This window comes from Alternaria hordeiaustralica (genome assembly GCF_023758085.1).
Source record: "Alternaria hordeiaustralica strain BMP 2776 chromosome Unknown scaffold_11, whole genome shotgun sequence".
In the NCBI taxonomy this organism is placed as follows: domain Eukaryota; kingdom Fungi; phylum Ascomycota; class Dothideomycetes; order Pleosporales; family Pleosporaceae; genus Alternaria; species Alternaria hordeiaustralica.
The window spans coordinates 527,896-547,796 of record NW_026056783.1 but is presented as its reverse complement, the minus strand read 5'-3'; the positions used below and the strand labels follow the sequence as shown (position 1 = coordinate 547,796).

Below are 19,901 nucleotides of genomic sequence, written 5' to 3'. Positions count from 1 at the left end.
GCTCCTACGATATTGCGTAGCTGCAGCCATACGCATAAAGCGAAACCAAAAAGAAACAAAGCGCAATAACAGTAACTCATAGAAAAGAAGCCGTATCATGCGGACCATTCAGACCGTCTTCACACACGATGCTCGTATCCACCTATCGAGATCTTCGCTCAGAAGCATACCCCACATTCGTCGAAACAGTCGTCTTCATATCGTTATTCGTAATCACACTGTTGGTATCCCACGTCCCCGCCTCGGAAATAGCCGGGCTCGTCTGTCTCCTTGGTGCCCTCGGCCTCTCAGAACGGTGGTAGGACTTATTCTGGGACACCTGCGTAGCAGTAGCAGGCCCGTTGTTAGCGTGAGTGATCTCACTGCTTGTGTCCCAGGTGCCGGAGTCAGACCCGTCGTCAGAGAAACTGTGGTGCTCGTGCTGCTTTCGGAGTTGCTCGACTCGCTTGAGCTGCTCGAAGGGGCCGGGTGGGTAGCTCGATGGGCCAAGGTCGCTGAATTGCGCGGAGGGGTAGGGGACGTTGGTGGACACTGTTGTGGGAGGCGCACGCTGAGTGACCTCACTAGCGGTGTCCCATGTGCCGGTATCGCTGCCGCTCAGCCTTCTCAGCTGGCGGTGCATTATGCTTGAGTAGGGGACGTTGGTGGAGACGGTCGTGGGAGGCGCGCGATGAGTAGTGATCTCGGTGTTGGTGTCCCACGTCCCAGTGTCGGAGACGTCATCATCAGACGCGTCATCGTCGGACACGCTGGGTCGTCGTAGCTGTCGAGGAGGCTGTGTGAAACGAGGGGTGTTGGTAGAGATAATTGTAGAAGGAGCGTTGTAGGAAGGGTAGGGCACGTTCGTAGACACGGTCGTAGGGGGAGCGCGGTGGGTATTGATCTCAGTGTTGGTATCCCAGGTCCCAGTGTCAGACACTTCATCGTCGGAGACCTCCATCCTCATTGAGTTGCGAGGTGGTGGCATAGACCATCGTTCCGACTCGTCCACGTGTTGTTCCATAGGGTAGGGCACATTGGTCGATACGGTTGTGGGAGGCGCACGTTGAGTGACCTCACTGCTGGTGTCCCAGGTACCGCAGTCGGAAATGCTTCGTGATCGCTTCAGCTCCCAAGGCATTCCTGTAGGATAGGGAACGTTGGTCGAGACCGTGGTCGGTGGAGGACGCTGACTGATCTCAGTGCTCGTGTCCCAAGTGCCAGCGTCAGAGATGCTGCGTTGCCGCCGTATCTCCCTGGACTCTCGCTTCAACTCTTTCGAGTCTCGTCTTGAGTCGTACATGAAAGGATAGGGTGCATTGGTCGTGATGGTCGTAGGCGCAAAGTCGTGAGTCATGATGCTGTTGGTATCCCAAGTGCCAGCATCAGAGATACTCCTTTGTCTCTTGACCTCTCGCGATTCTCTCTTGGCCTCCCTCGACTCTCGGGATTCTCTCGTCAAGTTCGATTCCTTGGTTGAGTCCTTGCTGCCTCTTTCCTTCCTTCTCTCGCTCTTCACACTCTTCTCGGAATGTCTAGCGCTGCCATGAGAGCCCTTCACCGGAGTGTTGGGATATAAAGCTTTCATAGCAGCACCACGCGTCTCGTACACATAACGAGCCTTTTCACGCTCGGTTTTATCCGAACGGTCACTCTTCTCTGTCCGATGGCTGCGGCTGCTCTTCTCGGTTCGCTCGCTCTTGTCTGTTCGTTCGCTCTTGTCTGTCCGCTCACTCTTCTCGGTACGTTCGCTCTTGTCGGTGCGCTCACTTTTGTCGGTGCGCTCACTTCGATCAGTGCGCTCGGTATCGGCAGACTTGGTCGTGCGAATGCTTGCCGCATAACCGCTCTTTCTGCGAGTGTGATCCGGTCGAGGAGTGATGTCAAACAGCTCGTCCTCGATGGCGTGTTCGGTAGATCGGCGAGTGTGCGTAGAGCGGCGTCGCGAATGCGTGGTAGAGGTCGACGTAGTTCGCGTACGTTGGGGCACCAGCGTTTCGATCTCATCGATGGCATCGAACATGTGAGACACCGTGTCTACCGGCGTAGGAGCTCGCGAATCGGGATGCTCGTGGATAGTGTCATCCGTCGTAGTCCGTGAGAAGGACGGCGGTAGGATCGCGCTTTCCACAGACTGGCGATGGCGTATGGCTTCCGCGATTTCTGCAGCCGTTGAAGGTATGTCAGGCTTCGACGCAGGTTTCGGCGGTGGTGGTGGAGGCTTCTTCCTTGCACTCGGAGCATGTGAGGGAGCCAAACTCTCGACGGGCATGCCAATGAAGTTCCTGGGCGACGTAAACACGGACGTCGGGGGCGCCGGCGGACGTGAGAAGGTAGAGCCTGGAGGTGGAGGCTTCATCTTGTCATCCGAGGAAGGATTAGAGAAGAGGTTCAACGCTCGCTCGATAGCCGAGAGCTTCTTGGGCTTCTCTGGCTTCTCCGGTGACATCGGACGTGACACTGGAGATTCCTCATCCGTATTCGTCTCGGCTTTCGTCGGAGATCGAGGGGCGGGGGGAGAGGGGGGAGGTGGTATCGGGTCGCGAGGAGGCGGGCAAGCCTGGAAAGCCAGCGTGTTAGCCAAGTGATCTGAAGCAGTCTTTTCATCTTACGTAGATCTCGATATATCGCGAGCCTGTCAGAGGCTGGGTGAAGGAAGCTCGAAAGCGGTGCTAGGAACGCTGGGGTAAGGTGAACACGCGGGTGGTGTTACGTACCGGCGGCGGAAACTTGCCCTCGTCAGTCGGACTCGTTAATGCAGTGGTATGGGGAGGCAAACCAGCAGATTTGAGCTCCTCCATTCTCGTCACAACTGGCTCTGCATCATCATACAGAGCCAGCCCATGGTGGAGAATGCAGCCTTCGTCACGCTGCTCTTCGTTGTTCTGGAAGATCTCGTGCTTCGATTCGCGGTATACAACCGGGAAGATCCTGAGTAACAATTGTCGTTGCGAATCAGGAGGAGGTGGGTCATCCGTCGCTGAGCCTGTTTCTGGGCTGTAAGCTGGCCAGAACTGGTTGCTGGTAAATTGATGTTCTTCGTCGTGCAGCGCAGGCATGACGGCGGTGATCATTTCTCGCTCGAGACGAGCAAATCTCCATGTCTCCGCAGCGACCTTCACGATGCGCTTCACGGCGATCTTGATGCCTTCCTCCTCTTTTGGATCAGCAAAGTGTCGGATAGCGTTGACGATCTCCTCGACAACGGTTCCGGCAGCAGTATTGATGCGCTGCTTCGCGCCAGTGCTGGTAAAAGCAGCAAGGAGTGTTTGTTGTCGCCAAATCGCTTCTTTGCGCGTGCTCTTCTCGCGAATGTGGTGGCTCATCGAGGAGAAAAGAGAGTCGGCTTTGTCGTAGCGGCGTCCAAGACTGAACAGGAATGGGCCAAAGACACGGAAAGTAATGAGCTTCGATACAGTGTGGGCGATGTATGCGGTTCGGACTTGTCTGGAGGCAATGCTATCACCAAGGAAGGACGGTAGGTTGGACGGCACTTGCGCAAGATCCTCCGGCGGCGGCCTTACTGGAAGGTGAACGAAATGGGTTGTAGCAAGATCGATGATTTGCCTTTGAAGCTGAGTGAAGGACACCAGGCTAGACGCGATGATGTTAGCGAGCGACTCTGTACTGAACAAAGCGACAGTGAAGGGACGCGATAACAAACATCGCATTACGCGAGCGGTAGACGAGAAAGACAGTGTATGGCAAGACGTGGTGGCTTCCGTTGCATCATCACAGCCGCCGGCCAGAAGATAAGCAACTGATCTCGGTGCACTTCATTGTCCGTTGAAGGATAACGAAGCGCACCCAAACCGACCACCATCAACCAACACTGGCGGCAATGCGGCCCCTGCTACCATCGTGCCGGCATCAAGAGCGAATGTGCAAAACTGGGAATCACTTACTAGTAGCTGTCGCCCTTGCTCTTGATCTCGGCGATGTCACCATAGCATTCCATCATCTTCTCAAGTCTAGACTTCTCCGACTCGAGGTTGCTGGCAACGCTTCTGATGACCTCCTTCTCCCTCTGACTCTCGGCTCTGAGTTGGTCGAACGAGTTCATCAGCTCATCCTTCTCTCTCGCCAGTTGATCGGCTCTCGCTGCTTCTTCCCCAGCCCGGCGATCTGAGTCTTCTCGCATCTTCTGAAGATCGTCGCGCTCCCTGATGAGTTCTTGCTCTCGGTCAAGAGCTGCTTGAAGCTGAGCCCTGAGCTCAGCCGCCTCGGCAGCATCCTGCCCAGCTTGCTTCAGCTTCTTGTCGAATTGGATAGCAAGGGCGATCTTCTCCGCATCGTGTTTCGTGTTCGTGGCCTCCTTCCATTCGTCGAAATCTCTCCATGCTCTTTCCCTCTCCTCGGCAGAGGTCCTCTCCAGCGTGCGATGCACATCTTCCAGCTCTTTGTATCTGTCCTCCCACGACCTCATGGCTGCATCCAGTACCAACTTGGTCTCTTCGGCGTCTCTTCTAGCTTTCTTGGTTTCAGCAATCAGCTCTCGGAGCTCTCTGACTTGCTCTTCCAGATTCCCGATCTGAAAGTGTAGTCTGGTTGCCTCGGCTGAATGCCTGTCTTCCAAGTTGCGAATCTTCTGCTTCAGCTCACCAATCTCACCATCCTTTGCGCGGAGTTTCTGCTCTTGCTCAGCAGTTTGCCGACGAAGCAGGTCCTCCCTAGCACGCAGTTGGTTGTGAGTCTCTTTGTAATGCGCAAGTAGAACGTGCAGATCAGTCTGCGGGATATGTGAGAGTGCGTCGCCAGACACGTGTTCGATTGCAGGTCGACTGGCTAAAACATGTGAATGAAGGTCTCTAGAACCAGAGGAGTCCTGTCGATGATGTGGGCTGCCATAAGGAGGGTACCCGGGTGGGTATTGGCTCCATGATTCCTGGTAGGGAGGGGAGGAAGAATGCGACGAAGGGCCGTAAGGATTGGGGTTAGGCGCGGGATAACCCTGCTGACTCATGCCGTAGGCATGATCTGGGTAGTGGTGAGGCGGCTGGGCTGGCGGGGCATAGTAGCTGGGATGATAATTTGGTGGAGGGGCCGGATAGGTGGGCTCAACAGGCACTCGGGATGCAAAAGCGCTACGTGGTTGATGTGGGCCTAAGTGGGACCGCGACACTTCATGCGCTTCACCGCTAAATGGACGCCTCGACGCTATCCTGTTTTGTACTAGAGCAGAATCTGAATCGTCGTCGCTGTCAAAGGTGGGAGCGTGTCTAGAGGGAAACATGTAGTTAGTATCGTAATCCATCAGAGTTCGGCCAGGAACCTTATGTATCTCGAGCATGTTCGCTTTGGGTCCGGCGTCGTGGTTGACGGTCGCCGAAGAAGCGCCGAGCGACTACCTCACCGGACTGAGAAATGGAATTCACATACCTTGGTCGAGCTTTACTCATTGGCGGGCTTGGGGCCGCAGGTCTGTTATCCTCAATGAGCTGTGCCACAGCATAAGGCTTCGGTGCATGGTTTGGACCCGCTTCGTGTGTTCTAAGCTTCGGTGCATGTGGCGCGAAAGATCGATACGATCGAAATGGTCGATCAGAGACTGGAGAACGATCGTGCATGTCAGGTACTCCCGAAGGAGGTGACGGAGCACGTGCTGATTCGATCATGGATCGACGTGCGATGAAGGGTATCTCGGCTTGCTCACGTGACTCGTCCTGGGCCAGCCGTTCCAACCGTTCTGCTTCCTCTCTCTGCTCTTCCGCAAGGACATCCGCAGCTGCTCGGGCTTTCCTAGCAATTCGAGCCTCTTCGGCTCTCTCACGTCGTAATTGTTCCTGCCGGAGTTCTTCCTTCTCTTGTCGAGCACGTTCGGCAGCAGCAGCAGCTTCGACCTCTTCCTTCTCTTTCCGAGCCTTTTCGGCGACTGCAGCGGCTTCGGCCTCTTCTTGGATCTCTGCGGCCCTCCGTTCTTCTTCCATTAATGCCAGAAGCTTCCTCGCTTCGACAATCTGCTCTAACTTCTCTTGCTCGAGCCTTTCACGGGCCAGTCGCTCTTGTTCGAGCCTCTCGGTCTCCTTATGCTGCTCTTCCTTCTTGGCTCTCATGGTTTCCAGAGCCCGTTTCACGGCTTCGGCAGCTTCCAGCTCTTCTTGGGCCTCTCTTGCGCGTCGCTCCTCTAGTAGTCTGTTGGCCTCGGCCTCCTTCGCTAACCTCTCGTGCTCGATTGCTTCTTGCTCCAATCTCTTCAGTTCTTCTCGCTGTGAGTCTTCCTGGGATTGGGCGGCCTGCGCTAGCGAGGCAGATTTTTGAGCCTCAGCCGCGGCCGCTGCTCCGGCCTCAAGCCGCTCTTGCTCTCGGTCGGCATGCTGTCTGGGTACTTCGTCTTGGGCAGCTACGACGAGCTCTTCTATCGGCTCAACGTGGGCATCTGTAGACGAAGTCTCGGGAATAGACTCAGGCTGTGTGATTGTCTCAGGGGCTTCTGATGCTGATATTCCTTCGACAGGCGCATCTGGTAGCCCGACGTCCACCGACCGTTCGACTGCTATTGGAGCGGCCTCAGGCTCTGGTTCTGGTGCTGATAGATCCTCGACTGTAAAAGCTTCGATGATGTCGTCCTCATCACTCCCAGCTGACACCACTGATGGAGCCAGAGGTGCAGCGGGGGCCTCTGGCGCTTCTGGCGCTTCTGGTACTTCCGGTGCTTCTGATACTTCCGGTGCTTCTGGTACTTCCGGTGCTTCTGGTACTTCAGGCGCTTCTGGTACCTCAGGTACTTCGGGAGCCTCTGGCGCTTCTAGGACTTCTGGTTCCTCTGATACCCCTGGTGCTTCGGGTGCTTCGGGTGCGTCTGGTACTTCTAGCGCTTCGACAGCTTCTGGCGGTTGTGATACCTCTGGTGCTTCCGGCGCTTCGGTAGCTTCGGTAGCTTCGGGAGCTTCAGGTACCTCTAGTGATTCTGGCACTTCAGGTGCCTCTGGAGCCTCTGGAGCCTCTGGAGCCTCTGGAGCCTCTGGAGCTTCTGGAGCCTCTGGAGCCTCTGGAGCTTCTGGTACTGTGGGTGTGTCTGGAGCTTCGGGTACCTCTGGCACTTCCGGCGCCTCTGGTACTTCAGGTGCTTCCATTATCTCTGGTGCCCCTGGTGCCTCTGGCACCTCGACTATCTCCGCCAGATCTTGCTCAGCTCCGTTCTCATTAAGACCGCCATCCATCTGGTCTATCGATTCGATAGCTTCTTCCGCGGTGGTAGTAATTACTTCAGGTTCTGCTTCAGGCGCTAGCTCCGCTGTAGATTCTTGTGGCGGGAGTGTGTCTTCAACCGGCGTGTCTGCTGGTTCAATAGAATCTTGAGTTGGAGTAGGGTCTGGCTGGGGTGTGGACTCTTCGTCTAGTTGTAGGGGCTGCTGTTCCTCCGGAGGATTTTGCTGCTCTGCATCGGGTTCTGGGTCGTGCGCGTCTCCAACCCAAATAACCGATGACTCTTCATCTTCTGCTGTAGTATGATGCATGTCTTCAGCGCTTTGCCCGGCAATCTCTGACTCCACGGCCTCGGTAGTATCCGCTGGCGACCCAGATTCCTGCTCTTCCCCCATAGGTGGATCTAGCTCTGCAGCAGGTGTGATCTCAGTGGCCGGTGCCTCTGTAGCCTCGTCTGGTATAGTCTCTATGGTCTCAGGGTGTTGTGAGGGTGCAGATGTGGACTCTTCCACCAGCGTGGGAACCGTACCCTCGTCGGGCTCCACTTCGGAAGCGGTTGGCATGGACTGCTCCCCGGACTCTGCTTCTGTGGCTGATTCCTCTGCTGTCAATGGAGCTTCAGGCGCATCAGGAATTGGTTCCGCAGCATTCGTTGGCACGTTGTCAGGTGGAGCAACAGGCTCCACCGGTTTCTTGCTGCTTTTCTTCTTCTTTGCCATAACGGCCGCCAAACGTGATAGATCTTGTAAATAGCGTTAAAGGCAACAAAAACTCCCGAATCCTGCGCTGGAGTTTGCGCTTCTCACGTTGAGCTCAGATACTCGCAAAAATTAAAAAGGCGCCTGTTAACGGAGCATGACGACGGGGAACATGTCAAAAAACAACGAGCACGCGCGAAATCAGCATATAAGGAATGCGGCAGTGAAAAGAATGGAAGAGGATAGTACAAGCTGCAAACGCCTTCCCGCCCAATGGGAGATTGGCAGGGAAGTGCCAGCTCATCGTAAACTCGAGCGGTCTAATTTATATGCCCCGAGCGTTGCGTTACCAGCCATCGTATGCGACTTCGCGTGTCTGGTACAATTACGTCTATATGGTCTTGCTGCGCTGCTCACTCTGTACGACGATGGCGGCCAGCGACAGTGGACCGGCCACAGGCCATGGACCGAATTCTTTGTTGATGTTTACTGTCGGACAGCGATTCAACGAGCCGATATGCACGCGATGACGCCGCTGGGGCTCGAAAATTGAACCTCCTGCAGCAGTGGCAGGGAGGGCGTTGTGGCGGTCTCCGGTTGGACAAGTTAGCTGCATATGAGCCTCGAAAGGAGCGCACTACAGCGGGTGCTAGCGGGAAAAGAGCAGCGGTGTGTGTGAAGATGCAGAAAAGAGGTGCGTTGTCAACAGCCTTAGCAGCTCTTGGCCCCACTGTGGCTAGCGCGCTTGGGCCCGTGGAACTTCCTCCGCGCTCCGACGCGACGCAGCCTCGACACGGCTGCTGGACTCCCATCACGCGCTCTGCACCCCCAACCGGCCTAGCACTGAGCATGTCACTCTGCGTTCGAGTGCTCTCCAGGTCCATCAAACGGGGGCGGCATGGCTAAGCTTCGGGCCACGCGCAAAAAGCCGATCGTCGTCTCATCCGAGTCTGAGGCGGATGATTCACATACACCGCCTCCCGCGCGTCCCAAGAGGGGCACACTAACAGGCACCCGATCCCAGACACGTGCAGCCTCGCCCACGCGATCGCGAGCAGTTCCTACTAAGAAGTCTCCAGCCAAATCGCCGGCTAAAGCAAAGCCAGCATCCAAGCCTATCACTTCTTTCTTCAGTAACATACCGCGCTCGCAGTCGCTGCACCCCACGCCGAGCCCCGAGAAACCGGCCCTGTCAATTGAAGATGTAGACGATATCTTTGATTCCTCAGACGATGCGCCGTCCATCAAGCCCCCGAAGCCCCTCCCCGTTCGTAAGAGACCGATCGCTGCGACAGCGCCAACGGACCCTGCCAATGCTGTGAGCAACAGGCAGAAGTTCCTGCGAACAGCGAGCGGAGCGCGTAGTACAACACCGCTATCCACAACACCGATATCGTCCCAGCCAGCGCGGCAGGACACAGAAGACCGGCGGCCGTGGACTGAAAAGTACGGCCCGGTGTCGCTCGATGAGCTCGCTGTGCATAAGAGGAAGGTGGCGGACGTGCGGACATGGCTCACAGACGTCTTCAGCGGCAAGGCACGCAAGCGATTGCTGCTGCTCAAAGGCCCTGCTGGCAGTGGGAAGACCACCACCATGTCCCTGCTGTCCAAGGAACTGGGCATCCACATGCATGAATGGAAGAACCCTATAGGTTCCATGTCAACCTCCGACAGCTTTGTGTCTGCTACTGCACAGTTCGAAGAATTTGTTGGAAGGACTGGAGCCTTTGGTAGTCTGGCCTTCGATGAGCCGACAATGAGTGCCCAGACGGCTTCGTCGAACAGTCAGACTGAAAGGCAGAAGCAGCTGGTCCTAGTAGAGGAGTTTCCGAATACATTCACACGTACTTCTTCGGCCGTTCAATCTTTTCGCTCTTCCGTCCTCAACTATCTTGCTGCCAATACGCAATCAGCTACTGCTTTCTTTTCGACTCAGGTCGATCCCGAGCAGCCAGTGACCCCAATCGTAATGATAATATCCGAGACCCTGCTGTCTACCAACACGGCGGCAGCCGACAGTTTCACTGCACATCGGCTGTTAGGCCCTGAGATTCTGACCCATCCCGGCGTGTCTGTTCTCGAGTTCAACCCAATCGCCCCCACATACATGACAAAGGCGCTGGAAACGATTGTTGTCAAGGAGGCGCGCAAATCCGGGCGCAAGAAGACTCTAGGGCCACAGGCACTTCAGCGTCTTGCAGAACTTGGAGACATTCGCAGCGCTGTCTCCTCCCTCGAGTTCCTCTGCCTGCGAGGTGATGATGCGGAAGGCTGGGGCGCGAAGGTCAACCTCACGAAGAAGAAGGGCCCGAAAGACATCCCGATGACGAAGATCGAGCAAGAGTCGCTCGAAATGGTGACGCAGCGCGAAAGCACTCTCGGCATTTTCCATGCTGTTGGGAGGGTTGTGTACAACAAGCGTCTACCGGAAGACCCAAACACACCCGTGGCACATCCACCGAACTGGTTTCCAGAAAGGCGAAGACCGAAGGCCTCGGAGGTCAATGTCGACACGCTCATCGATGAGCTGGGTACCGATACCCAAACCTTTGTCGCTGCTCTACACGAAAACTATGTCCTGTCCTGCGGAGCTGCGGATAGTGAAGAGACTATGGACTCTATTGAGGGCTGTATAGAAGCTCTTTCTGATGCCGACCTTCTATCGCCGGACCGCTTTGGTGCTGGCGCTGGTCGACGGGTCCTTCAAGGAACTAGTGCGGACAACTTACGTCAAGACGAGATGTGCTTTCAGACGAGCGTACGCGGGCTTCTGTATAACCTGCCATATCCCGTCAAGCGCGTTGCACCGCCTCCAGGCATCATGGGCATCAAGGCGAAAGGCCAAGGAGCAAGTGGTGGAGCGACAAAAGGCAACGCGTTTGTCATGTACTATCCCGCGTCGCTGCGCATATGGAAACAGCAGGAAGAGATTGAAGGTGCACTGGAGATGTGGGTATCAAAGGCGCAGCGTGGTGAGCTCTTTTCGACAGGGTCAACTACATCGAAAGCAGCTTTCTCGAGCGGAGGAGTCGAGTCGTGGAAAGGCAATGCTTCGTTCTCACAGCCCACATCGGCTACCGGCTCGAAAGATGCCGAAATAGATGAGCCAGCTTCAATTCACCTAGGAAGCGGTGGCTCGGCGCGGAACGAAATGCTTCTGGAGCGTCTACCTTACATGACCACCATCTTGCGGAAATCACGCATGCCGAACCCATCCACAGCTGCCACCGTGCGCGAAATCCGGAAGATCACAGCCTTCACCGGAAACGCGCTGTCTAGTGCCACTGAAGAAGATGACGCTGAAGAAGACATTCGCCCTGGCGAACAAGAGCAGTGGTCTACGGACAAACCGACTCTGGAGACGCCGAGGAAGAGAGGACGGGTGAAGTTTGAGAGTAAGGCACAAGAGCCGGAAACAGCGATTGCTGGCTTAGCGGACAAAGGTGCTAGTCTCACGTTGAGTGATGATGATATCGAGGATTAATCGGATGATATGAGCATGTACTGTACTATGTATATCCAAAAGCGCGGCGCTCTAAACCTAGGCTAATACAATCCACCACGATACATCGCTATGGAGGCAAAGTGGGGTTTGTCCGCACCATCAACTGATCTCTTCGCAGCCAGAGGTATGCCGTCAAAACGGTGCTCGCCGTCAAAGTGAGTAGTAATGTAATGAAGATACTGATACCTTGGCGCACATTAAGCTCGACAGAATTGAGGGTGAAAAGTTCCGTGCTGAATAGTGATGCGACCAAGCTTGCGGGAAGGTACACCAGGGCAATGATACTTGCAACCTTCATGACTCTTGCGTCCTTTTGTTGAGTGGCAGCAAGCTGGAGCATTGTTCCAGTCTCCAGTGCTTGTGATGATGAGATAAGCTGTAGTTTGCCACTGTTCGTATGTAAAGTGTTGTAGTTGTGAAGATCGAGTATGCGTTGGATCTACCAAATTAGTTTTGTTGGTAGGCCGCGTACCGACAACGTACCAGTATATTTACACTGCTTACATTCTCGACTATGTCGCGAGCCTTGCGCATATGTATCGTTAGGTGACTGCTCATCTGTGCTATCTCTGATTTTAGGGTCGCGCAAAAGTCGTTCATATTGAGTTCGGAGTCCGGTTTGGCTTGTCTGCGGCCGATTTCTTCGATACACGATTGTAAGCAGAGTAGAAGGGACGCTGTCGCTTCCAATGCTAGATTCGCACGTCGCGCTTTTGACTGTATAACCTCGAGCGTCTGTGATTGAGCAAATCCAATGTTGTCAGACAGCACGCTGTCTTTAGGGTCAGGCTGACAAACAACCCTGACGCGCTGTAAAGTCGGGTCAGCCAGGAAGATTACAGTAAGAATTATCTTACAATGCCGCTCAGCTCATCACTTAGGTAATTGAGAAACCATCTCCATGATACTGTGGCAGACCTCAGCATTCTCAGGTGTATAGAGAGGGGCCTCAAGGGACAAGATGCCCCCTGCTGACAGCTGCCATCTCGAAGCCATTCGCGAGAAGCTTGCTGCGGTTGTACAAGCAGCCAAGATGATGTCTTCGATTCGCAATCGTACCTCTGGTGCACCGCGTATTTTCGGAAAGACCAGGGATCAGTTGGCCTGCTACGGCCGTGAAGGTCAACATATTGAACACTGTAGTTAATCTCTACCAGACGTTTCAGCTACTCATGCATTCGATACATGGGTTCTGGACAGCATTACCATAGATGAGGCTTCGATCAGCGGCGAAGTTAGAGAAGGATGGCGTAAAGTACTCATCCCCGTCCATAATCTTGAATCCAAAGGACGTCAAAATCTCCATGAAGACTGGGTGAATTTGTAGATGGTGGTAAAGTAGCTGGAACATCTCGAGAGAAATCCTCAGACGGCTCCATGAGCCTTTCTGTGTAACAATACTTGACGAATGTTAGCGAACGATCAAGGTAAAGACGTATGATACGTACAATACATGATCACAGCGATTCGATGCGAAAGTATGCGAAACATCAGCTGATCATCTAATCACCTTTCACTGCTGGCGTACGAACACTGAATACAGTCGAAAGATCTGCTTCTGATCTCAACACAAGACCCACCGCTAATACTTTACGTCAGCAGAAGATGGTGATATGCGTAGTAATGCTTGGAGGAGAGCATACCTGGACCTTTGCTACGGGGGATGTATTCTAGTGACACCTCGGATGCGTTCTTAACAAAGAGGTCTTTGGCCTTGCTTTCGAGCAGCTTTCTGAACTCAGCCGTGTCTTCGATGAGGCGAGCGTTTCTTTTCCCGGTTGGCAGGGGGCCCATTCCAGCCGTCGACGTCATTGAGGAGGGGGTCAAATCGCTGGAAGACGGACGTTCCATACAATAGTGCATTCTTTAGGCAAGATTTGAGCGATGAGAAGAAGACATTTTGAGACTTAGGCTTTCATTATGCGGAAAAGATGCTCACCTTTATTTCGTTTTGGGACTGGGCGACCTCACGAACAGGGGTGTGAGCTTCCTACCGATGAGTTGTTCGCACGACTTCCGCCCTCGTCCTGAGGCGCTCGCTACCCGACCAAGTAGGTGTAAGCCTGGAATTCGCCTACAGGAAGGCAACTGTCTGCCTGCTGCTTCGCCACTTCCAGACTCTAACATCAAAATTTGCCCCATCATCTCCCATGCTTATAGTCGACGATGCCCACCACCTATATCCCACAGAGATACGTTGACTACGGTTTGCTTGTAGCTTTGCTAGCGGCCAACTTTCCTGCAGGCACATATACTGTAACGGTGCGCAGCTAAACCTACTATTTACATGTCGCAGAAGGCTGACGGTCACAGGAAAGCAACGATCAGGTTGTGATCACCGCGCAGAGGGTCTTGACACCGGTGCCGTACCTCCGTTGTTACCCACTTTGCCCCGACTAATGCTGGACAGGATGAGATAAAGAGCGTTTCCACATCATAGTGATTCACGAACGAGTTCAACGAGGGCTAGTCTCAACAGCTGTCGTGTGGTGTGGTGTACCCCACCTATACGACCTGGGTACAGTACTGCCCCACCACCAGTTTTCCAGTATCCACTATTTGCAGGCCAAATACAACTATTGGTTGTTCTGTTGGTATCCCCGTGAATTAGTGCTCGCGAACGTTCAAGCTAGGCCCGCGTTTGCCCACCCTGCGATATGGGTTCTGTCACCCAAGCCACTTGCGCACGCATTGCTCAACTTAGGATTACAGGCTCGCGACCTTTTGTGGACATTTCTGGTATTGCTGGGTTATTCAACAATGGCCAAGCGGCGTCAATTTTGCGGGAATATAACGCAGAGCCTCATCACGTTCTCACATACAGCCGCTTCATTGAGAAGGACGCGCCCAACATCTTTGCCGCGCTCGTCTGGCTGCAGCAGCCGCTATCCATCGTTACCCTATTGGAAAACAAAATACACGACAACCAGCTACCGCTTGACCTGAAGACATTGCAACAGGTTCTGGACGAAAGTCAGCTTAGCAATCAGTTTTTTGAAATCCAGTACGAATATGTACCCCACTTTTTTCGAAGAGGGCTCCACCTCAACATTGTTGATGAGAAGGTTGTACTGCCGTTCTGTTCAGTTGAGAAGCTCTCAGAACTAAATGGCAGTTATGGCTTTATGTCAAAAGTGTCGATATGTGCTACCTTTCACGACTTGAGTGAAAATTTGGTGCGTTTCAACACTGGGCTGGTGTCATATGTGTGCTGACAAGTAGCGCCCTCTAGGATGTGGCCCAGACCTTCATCCGGAAAGAAGTACGCCTACAAGCTGATCCAAATCTACCCGGAAGCTTCCAAATCGAAAAGAAGAACTTGCAGCTTCTGCATTGCATCAAGCATGAAAACATCGTCGAACTTCTCTGCTCATACAGCATCGGTACAGGTACCAACAAGAGACATTTCTTGATCTTCAAAGAAGAACCAATGAACCTTAATCAGTTCTTCGAGCTTTCCAAGGCGCCCGGTCAATTCTCGCATGCCGAGACGTACTATTTTGCACTACAAGACCTCGCTTCCGCGATCCACAGCATCCATAAGTTCAAACTGAATCAGGCGACATACTCGGCAGATTACACACGGATTGGGTCTCACAGAGATCTCAGACCACACAATATCCTCGTTCGAGCAAACACCATGCTGATTGCTGATCTCGGGCTAGCGGACTTCAAAGATCCAGACCAGGATCAAGGATCAAAAACTCTTTGGAAAGCCGGAAGAGGAGACTACATCGCCCCCGAATGCTACGGAGATAAGTTCTCTCGCCTCGTAGTAGGACGTTCGCTAAATATATGGGCATTTGGTTGCATGATCGTCGATGTAGCTACCTACATGACAGGAGGTAGTGCTGCATTGAGGAGCTTTTGTGATTCGAGAATGAGTCTTTGGCGCAACCCTGTCAGCAATGGGTTCTTCTTCCATGAAGAGACCCTCAAGGTTGGCGTTATGAACCAGATAGCGGCTCTGGAACAAGATGAAGATGATCCAGCATGCTCTGTGTTGATGGACGCTGTTCGAAAGATGCTTGTCCTCTTACCCGAGGATCGCTCTTCATCCTTGGATGTTTGGACAAGCATGCAACACGCCTGTTTGACCAAACTAAGCCATCAAGTAAGTCTAGAGCTGGAGAAGTACAACAATCTATTGAGGTCTAGCGGCGATAAAGGTCCATCTCAAACAACTCTCTGGTTTGACATGGCACGACTGTGCTCATGGCAAGAGGTAGTCGGTGTTGCTGGGCGGTCTACCTGGAGCTCGTTCAATTCCGTCCGAGAATCTGTCAACGTCAAAGACGCCCAAAGCCAGATGTTTACAGCATGCAACCTTACCAAGGTGCAACACAGCCGAATAAGCACTTCGATCAAACTCGGAGATGAGGACGACCAGGTTGCTAGTCTCCATCTAAGCTTCCAGGAGAAGCTCACAGGACACGTACAAAAGCTATTCGACCTCCTCCCAACACGATTACAGAAACGAGCGGATAATTGGTGGACACAGCAACTTCTCAATGGAACTGCCGAGAAGGACCTTACTAGTTTGGCTACCGAGAGTTCTGTATCCAACAATCATCTGGTTCGTGAGATTGGAAGTAGAGCTCAAGTAAAGAAATGTTTAAAGGCGGGCTCAACGAACTCAGGCACCGATATCGATGAGTCAAAGTTCTCTCTACGACTAGACAGACTCTCCGGTTATCTTGAGCATGGTGCGCGCCAATATGCGTTTTACGAAGATGGCGTCAGCTCTGTAGCTGTCCTCGTAGAAGACATGCTTATCAAGGGGAGCGGAGGCGAAAGGCTTAGCGAAGAGGAAGAAATAATTCGCAGAGTAAACCTAGCGAGACTACTTGCAACACCAAACAAGCCACCCAGCTTCCACGTATTAGACTGTATCGGTTTCATCGACGGTGGTTTCCTTCAGCCAACCAAGTTCTTTCACAGATTACCAGATGTTTACCAACTACCCACTGGAAAAGTCTCGGAGACTCTGATGCCGCAAGATTTGTTCTGGCTTCTCAAAGGCGAAGTTCCCCCTCTGGAGCAAAGAATCGCCTTATCACAAGTGCTTGTGACAAGTCTTCACTCACTGCATCTAAACGGCTGGCTACATAAGTCTTTAAATTCGAAAAACGTTCTCCTCTTCCCTGATACATCCGGCAACTTTGATCTAGCTGCGCCCAGGATCGTGGGCTATACGCAAAGCCGGCCAGATGGTGACATCTGGAACTCTGCCGGATATGAGGGCACATCCCCAGGCAGTCTATCCCGTTGCATCCACCCGAACTACACCAGTCAGAGGCGATGGGAAGGGAAAGCAAGATTTCGAAGAGTCTACGATTACTACAGCATGGGTATCATTCTCTTGGAGATCGGCCTTTGGAAACCATACAGAGCTATGCTGAAGCTCAAAACTGGACCCGAGGACAAACTGTTCCTAGAGTATGCACCGCGTCTGATTTCATTTCTAGGATCGGCATACGCCGATGCAGTCACGAAATGTCTCCAGATCGCGTTCAAGGAAGACACGCCAGGGGCCAGTGCGGAAGGTCAGCTCAATGAGTTCTACAATGATGTTGTGGAGCCTATAATGGAGATGAAGGTGTAGGAAAGGCAGGGGAGACATCAGACTGCTTTACATTTCATGTTTGTAAACATGACTCTCTCAGTGTATGAATCGATCATATCTCATGACTTTGTGATCTTGCTCTCCAGCTCATTGATCTCTTCTAACGTATCCACGACGTCAGGATGATCTTCCGACCAAAGCTCTCTCCGAGTCTCAAGCACAAGCTTGTGTAATTTCAGACTCTCACAATAATTCTCCAGCCGATCGTATATTTGAGCTAGGATACTTTGAGCGTTAGATAGACCCTCTGGATCGTTCAGGTCTGGCCTCTTCCTGGAATTGACAGCTTGTTTAGCCATGACCAGAGCGTCATCATACCTCGCGACGCTCCGATCCCCATAAGACGCTGCAAGGTTCATCTTGAGGTTGAGAATGATGGAGTCGTCGGGGTGCAGGCCGTCTTCAGCCGCGGCCAAAGTATCTTCCTCTAGCGCTATTGCTTTGCCTATCTCGTCCGCGTCATGATAGTAGGACGCAAGATTGCTAGCTGCTATCAATGTCTCGCGGTGCGAAGGACCAAGCGTATCCTTTGATGAGGCTAGAACGTCTTCTTCCAGCTTAATCGCACCCGGCAGCTTGCCTCGCTCGGCGTACACATTTGCAAGCATAGTTTCGCATGCCAAGGTCTCGCGGTGCCCTTTTCCAAGCATACGCGAGCGATCTTCGACTGTTTGAATGAGTAGTTCCTCTGCTAGATCAAGGTCGGCAAGCTTCCAATGGCAGATGGCGAGGTTGTACATCGTGTCCAGCGTGAAAGGGTGCGTGGGACCAAGAAGAGTGAGTAATGGTTCATATACTTGGAGGTCCAGTTCTCGGGCATCTTTGTAGCGGCCACATTCGTGAAGCACGAGTGCCAGATTGGTCTTAGATCGAAGGGTGTCAGGGTGCTTTTCACCCCTCACGCGTGTGTACGCAGCAACACAGCGCTCAGCAAGCTCGGTGGCTTCGCGCACTTGACCTCGTTCGATCAGACTCGTCGAGAGGTTCATCATACAGTCTAGGGTATAAGGATGGTCTTTCTCAAGCGAACGCTGACATCGAAGTAAAGCTTTTCTTTCCAGAAGTTCGGCCTCATGGGTCCGGCCTCTCATCTCATGAAGACGAGCTTCGTCCATGAGGCTCAACAAGGTGTCCTGGTTATCAGGGCCCAGGATAGAGTGCCGCAGTTTTGAGACATATTGAATATGCTCCTCCGCTTCATCGTACTTTCCGAGTTCAATGAGCGTCTGGGTAAGTGTCGAGATCATCTGTAAGGTGACGGGATGCTCTGCTCCGAGATGCTGACGTTGGTACTCAACAATCTCATGCTGTATCACAGTAGCTTCGTCCCAGCGCCCCAGATCAGCAAGCGCCAAGCCAAGCTGGTTCTTGAGCACTATCGTTTCTCCAGTTTCCCCGACCTCCAGCTGGGCAGAGTCTCTCAGGGCCTTGCGAGTCAGATCTTCCGCCTTTTGCCAGTTTCCCCTACGGTGCTCGGCTTCCGCAACCTGACCCGTGAGGAAAATGTAATCATGATGGTCGACATCTTCTCGAGCAAGGTCGGCGGATTCGAGACACTTGTTGAGCATAGTCCAAGCAGGCTGGATTTGTCCCTGCTCCCACAGTAAGTTCGCAAGATTAGCTTTCATGTGAATGATATGAGTGCTTGTCGGCCCTAGCGATTGCTCCATGCTCTCCACTTCTTGTTTCATAAGTTCAGGAAGATCACTTGCTGCGGGTACATCGCGGAAAGACTGCACGATATCCAGAGGAGGAATAAGTCCGGATTCGAGCGAAGTGCGATATTGTCCCTCAAAGTATACGATGCCTTTGATCTCCATGGCTTTGCGCAATTGAACTTTGATATCTTCGAGGTTCGCGTCAGCCTCCCCTAGATGGAAGTCGCGTTGCTCAGGATCGTATAGGCCACCAAATCCGAGATGACAGCAACAAGCAAGCTCGAAGTGTGTTCGCTGGAGGACTTTTGGTCGGGTCTCTTTCTTGATGATATCTTCCATACACTGCCTAATGTACGATCGCACTCGAAAGTCGACTGCTAGCAACTGCGTTAAAGCTGCTATGAGGTGAAAGTCGATCGTACTCATAGTACTACCAGTTGGAAATGGAGCAACTTCGAAGTCCTGCGATGTGATCGTGTCTGATGACTTGATGCCAGGCTCCAGCAAATCGACGATAGCTGAGCTTGTCGCTCGATCGGCATTGCTTTGAGCTAATGTAATTGCAAAGAGACGCTCAAGTAATTCGATCTGATCGCCTGTCGCCCCTAGTTCAGAGTCTCTCGCAAGCTGAAGACACAACTCCGGCATAGAGCCCCCAGACTTTGTGGCCTTGACCTGATCCTCGCTCGGAAAAGCAGCCAGATGGTTGAAGAGGGTCCAAAAGCATGTCATACCGAATGAATAGATCTCTTCCAGGACTGCCTCCTCAAAGGTGTAACCTTCTCCATGGCGGGAGGGACTGGACCAGTACGGCGCAGCGGCAAGTAAAATTTGATCTCTTATGAGGATCTCTTCTTTGCTCAACGGGTTCTCTGCGTCGTAGATGCTCAATGTCGATGTCGCAAAACCGAAGTCCGTGATTTTTGCAAGCAAGCCAGTTGTTGGATTATCGAATAGAATGATGTTATCTGGCTTTATATCGCCGTGGATGATTGCTTTCATGCGTTAGCATTCTCAGAATGTGTCTCGTGTAGATCATAGTCACCATTTCTGTGAAGGGTGTTAAGTCCCTTGGCGATATGCAAACATATCTGCAATCTCGTAACAAGGTCTAGCGTAATTGAACCAAGCATATGAGAACTCTCCATAACAGTTCTGACGCTACCATACTTGGCTTTCTCGTACACAAGCACTGGCCATACCTCCCCATTTGGCTCGATATCCCAGCTGACGCCTTCCAAATGGGCTAGAAAATTGCTCTTGACGACATCGTAATGCCTGGCGGTCTC

The 19,901-nt window shown here is 52.9% G+C and overlaps 5 protein-coding genes across 5 annotated transcripts; 2 read left to right on the top strand and 3 right to left on the bottom strand.

Annotated features, from left to right (window-relative positions):
• Nucleotides 1–142: 142 nt before the first annotated feature.
• Nucleotides 143–3,650, bottom strand: J4E84_006108 (uncharacterized protein; the record flags this gene model as incomplete). The annotated part of the gene is made up of 2 exons (XM_049388699.1): nucleotides 143–2,539; nucleotides 2,697–3,650. 2 exons carry the CDS (start codon nucleotides 3,648–3,650, stop codon nucleotides 143–145), a joined length of 3,351 nt encoding a protein of 1,116 aa, XP_049243598.1.
• Nucleotides 3,651–3,883: 233 nt separating this feature from the next.
• Nucleotides 3,884–7,844, bottom strand: J4E84_006107 (uncharacterized protein; the record flags this gene model as incomplete). Its single annotated transcript, XM_049388698.1, has 2 exons — nucleotides 3,884–4,674; nucleotides 5,579–7,844. The coding sequence occupies 2 exons, from the start codon at nucleotides 7,842–7,844 to the stop codon at nucleotides 3,884–3,886; spliced, it is 3,057 nt and encodes a 1,018-aa protein (XP_049243597.1).
• Nucleotides 7,845–8,721: 877 nt separating this feature from the next.
• Nucleotides 8,722–11,307, top strand: J4E84_006106 (uncharacterized protein; the record flags this gene model as incomplete). Its single annotated transcript, XM_049388697.1, has 1 exon — nucleotides 8,722–11,307. The coding sequence occupies one exon, from the start codon at nucleotides 8,722–8,724 to the stop codon at nucleotides 11,305–11,307; it is 2,586 nt and encodes an 861-aa protein (XP_049243596.1).
• A 2,678-nt stretch (nucleotides 11,308–13,985) lies between these two features.
• On the top strand, nucleotides 13,986–16,933 carry J4E84_006105 (uncharacterized protein; the record flags this gene model as incomplete). The annotated part of the gene is made up of 2 exons (XM_049388696.1): nucleotides 13,986–14,504; nucleotides 14,561–16,933. The coding sequence occupies 2 exons, from the start codon at nucleotides 13,986–13,988 to the stop codon at nucleotides 16,931–16,933; spliced, it is 2,892 nt and encodes a 963-aa protein (XP_049243595.1).
• An 80-nt stretch (nucleotides 16,934–17,013) lies between these two features.
• J4E84_006104 (uncharacterized protein) lies at nucleotides 17,014–19,812 on the bottom strand (the record flags this gene model as incomplete). Its single annotated transcript, XM_049388695.1, has 2 exons — nucleotides 17,014–19,607; nucleotides 19,806–19,812. The coding sequence occupies 2 exons, from the start codon at nucleotides 19,810–19,812 to the stop codon at nucleotides 17,014–17,016; spliced, it is 2,601 nt and encodes an 866-aa protein (XP_049243594.1).
• Nucleotides 19,813–19,901: the final 89 nt, after the last annotated feature.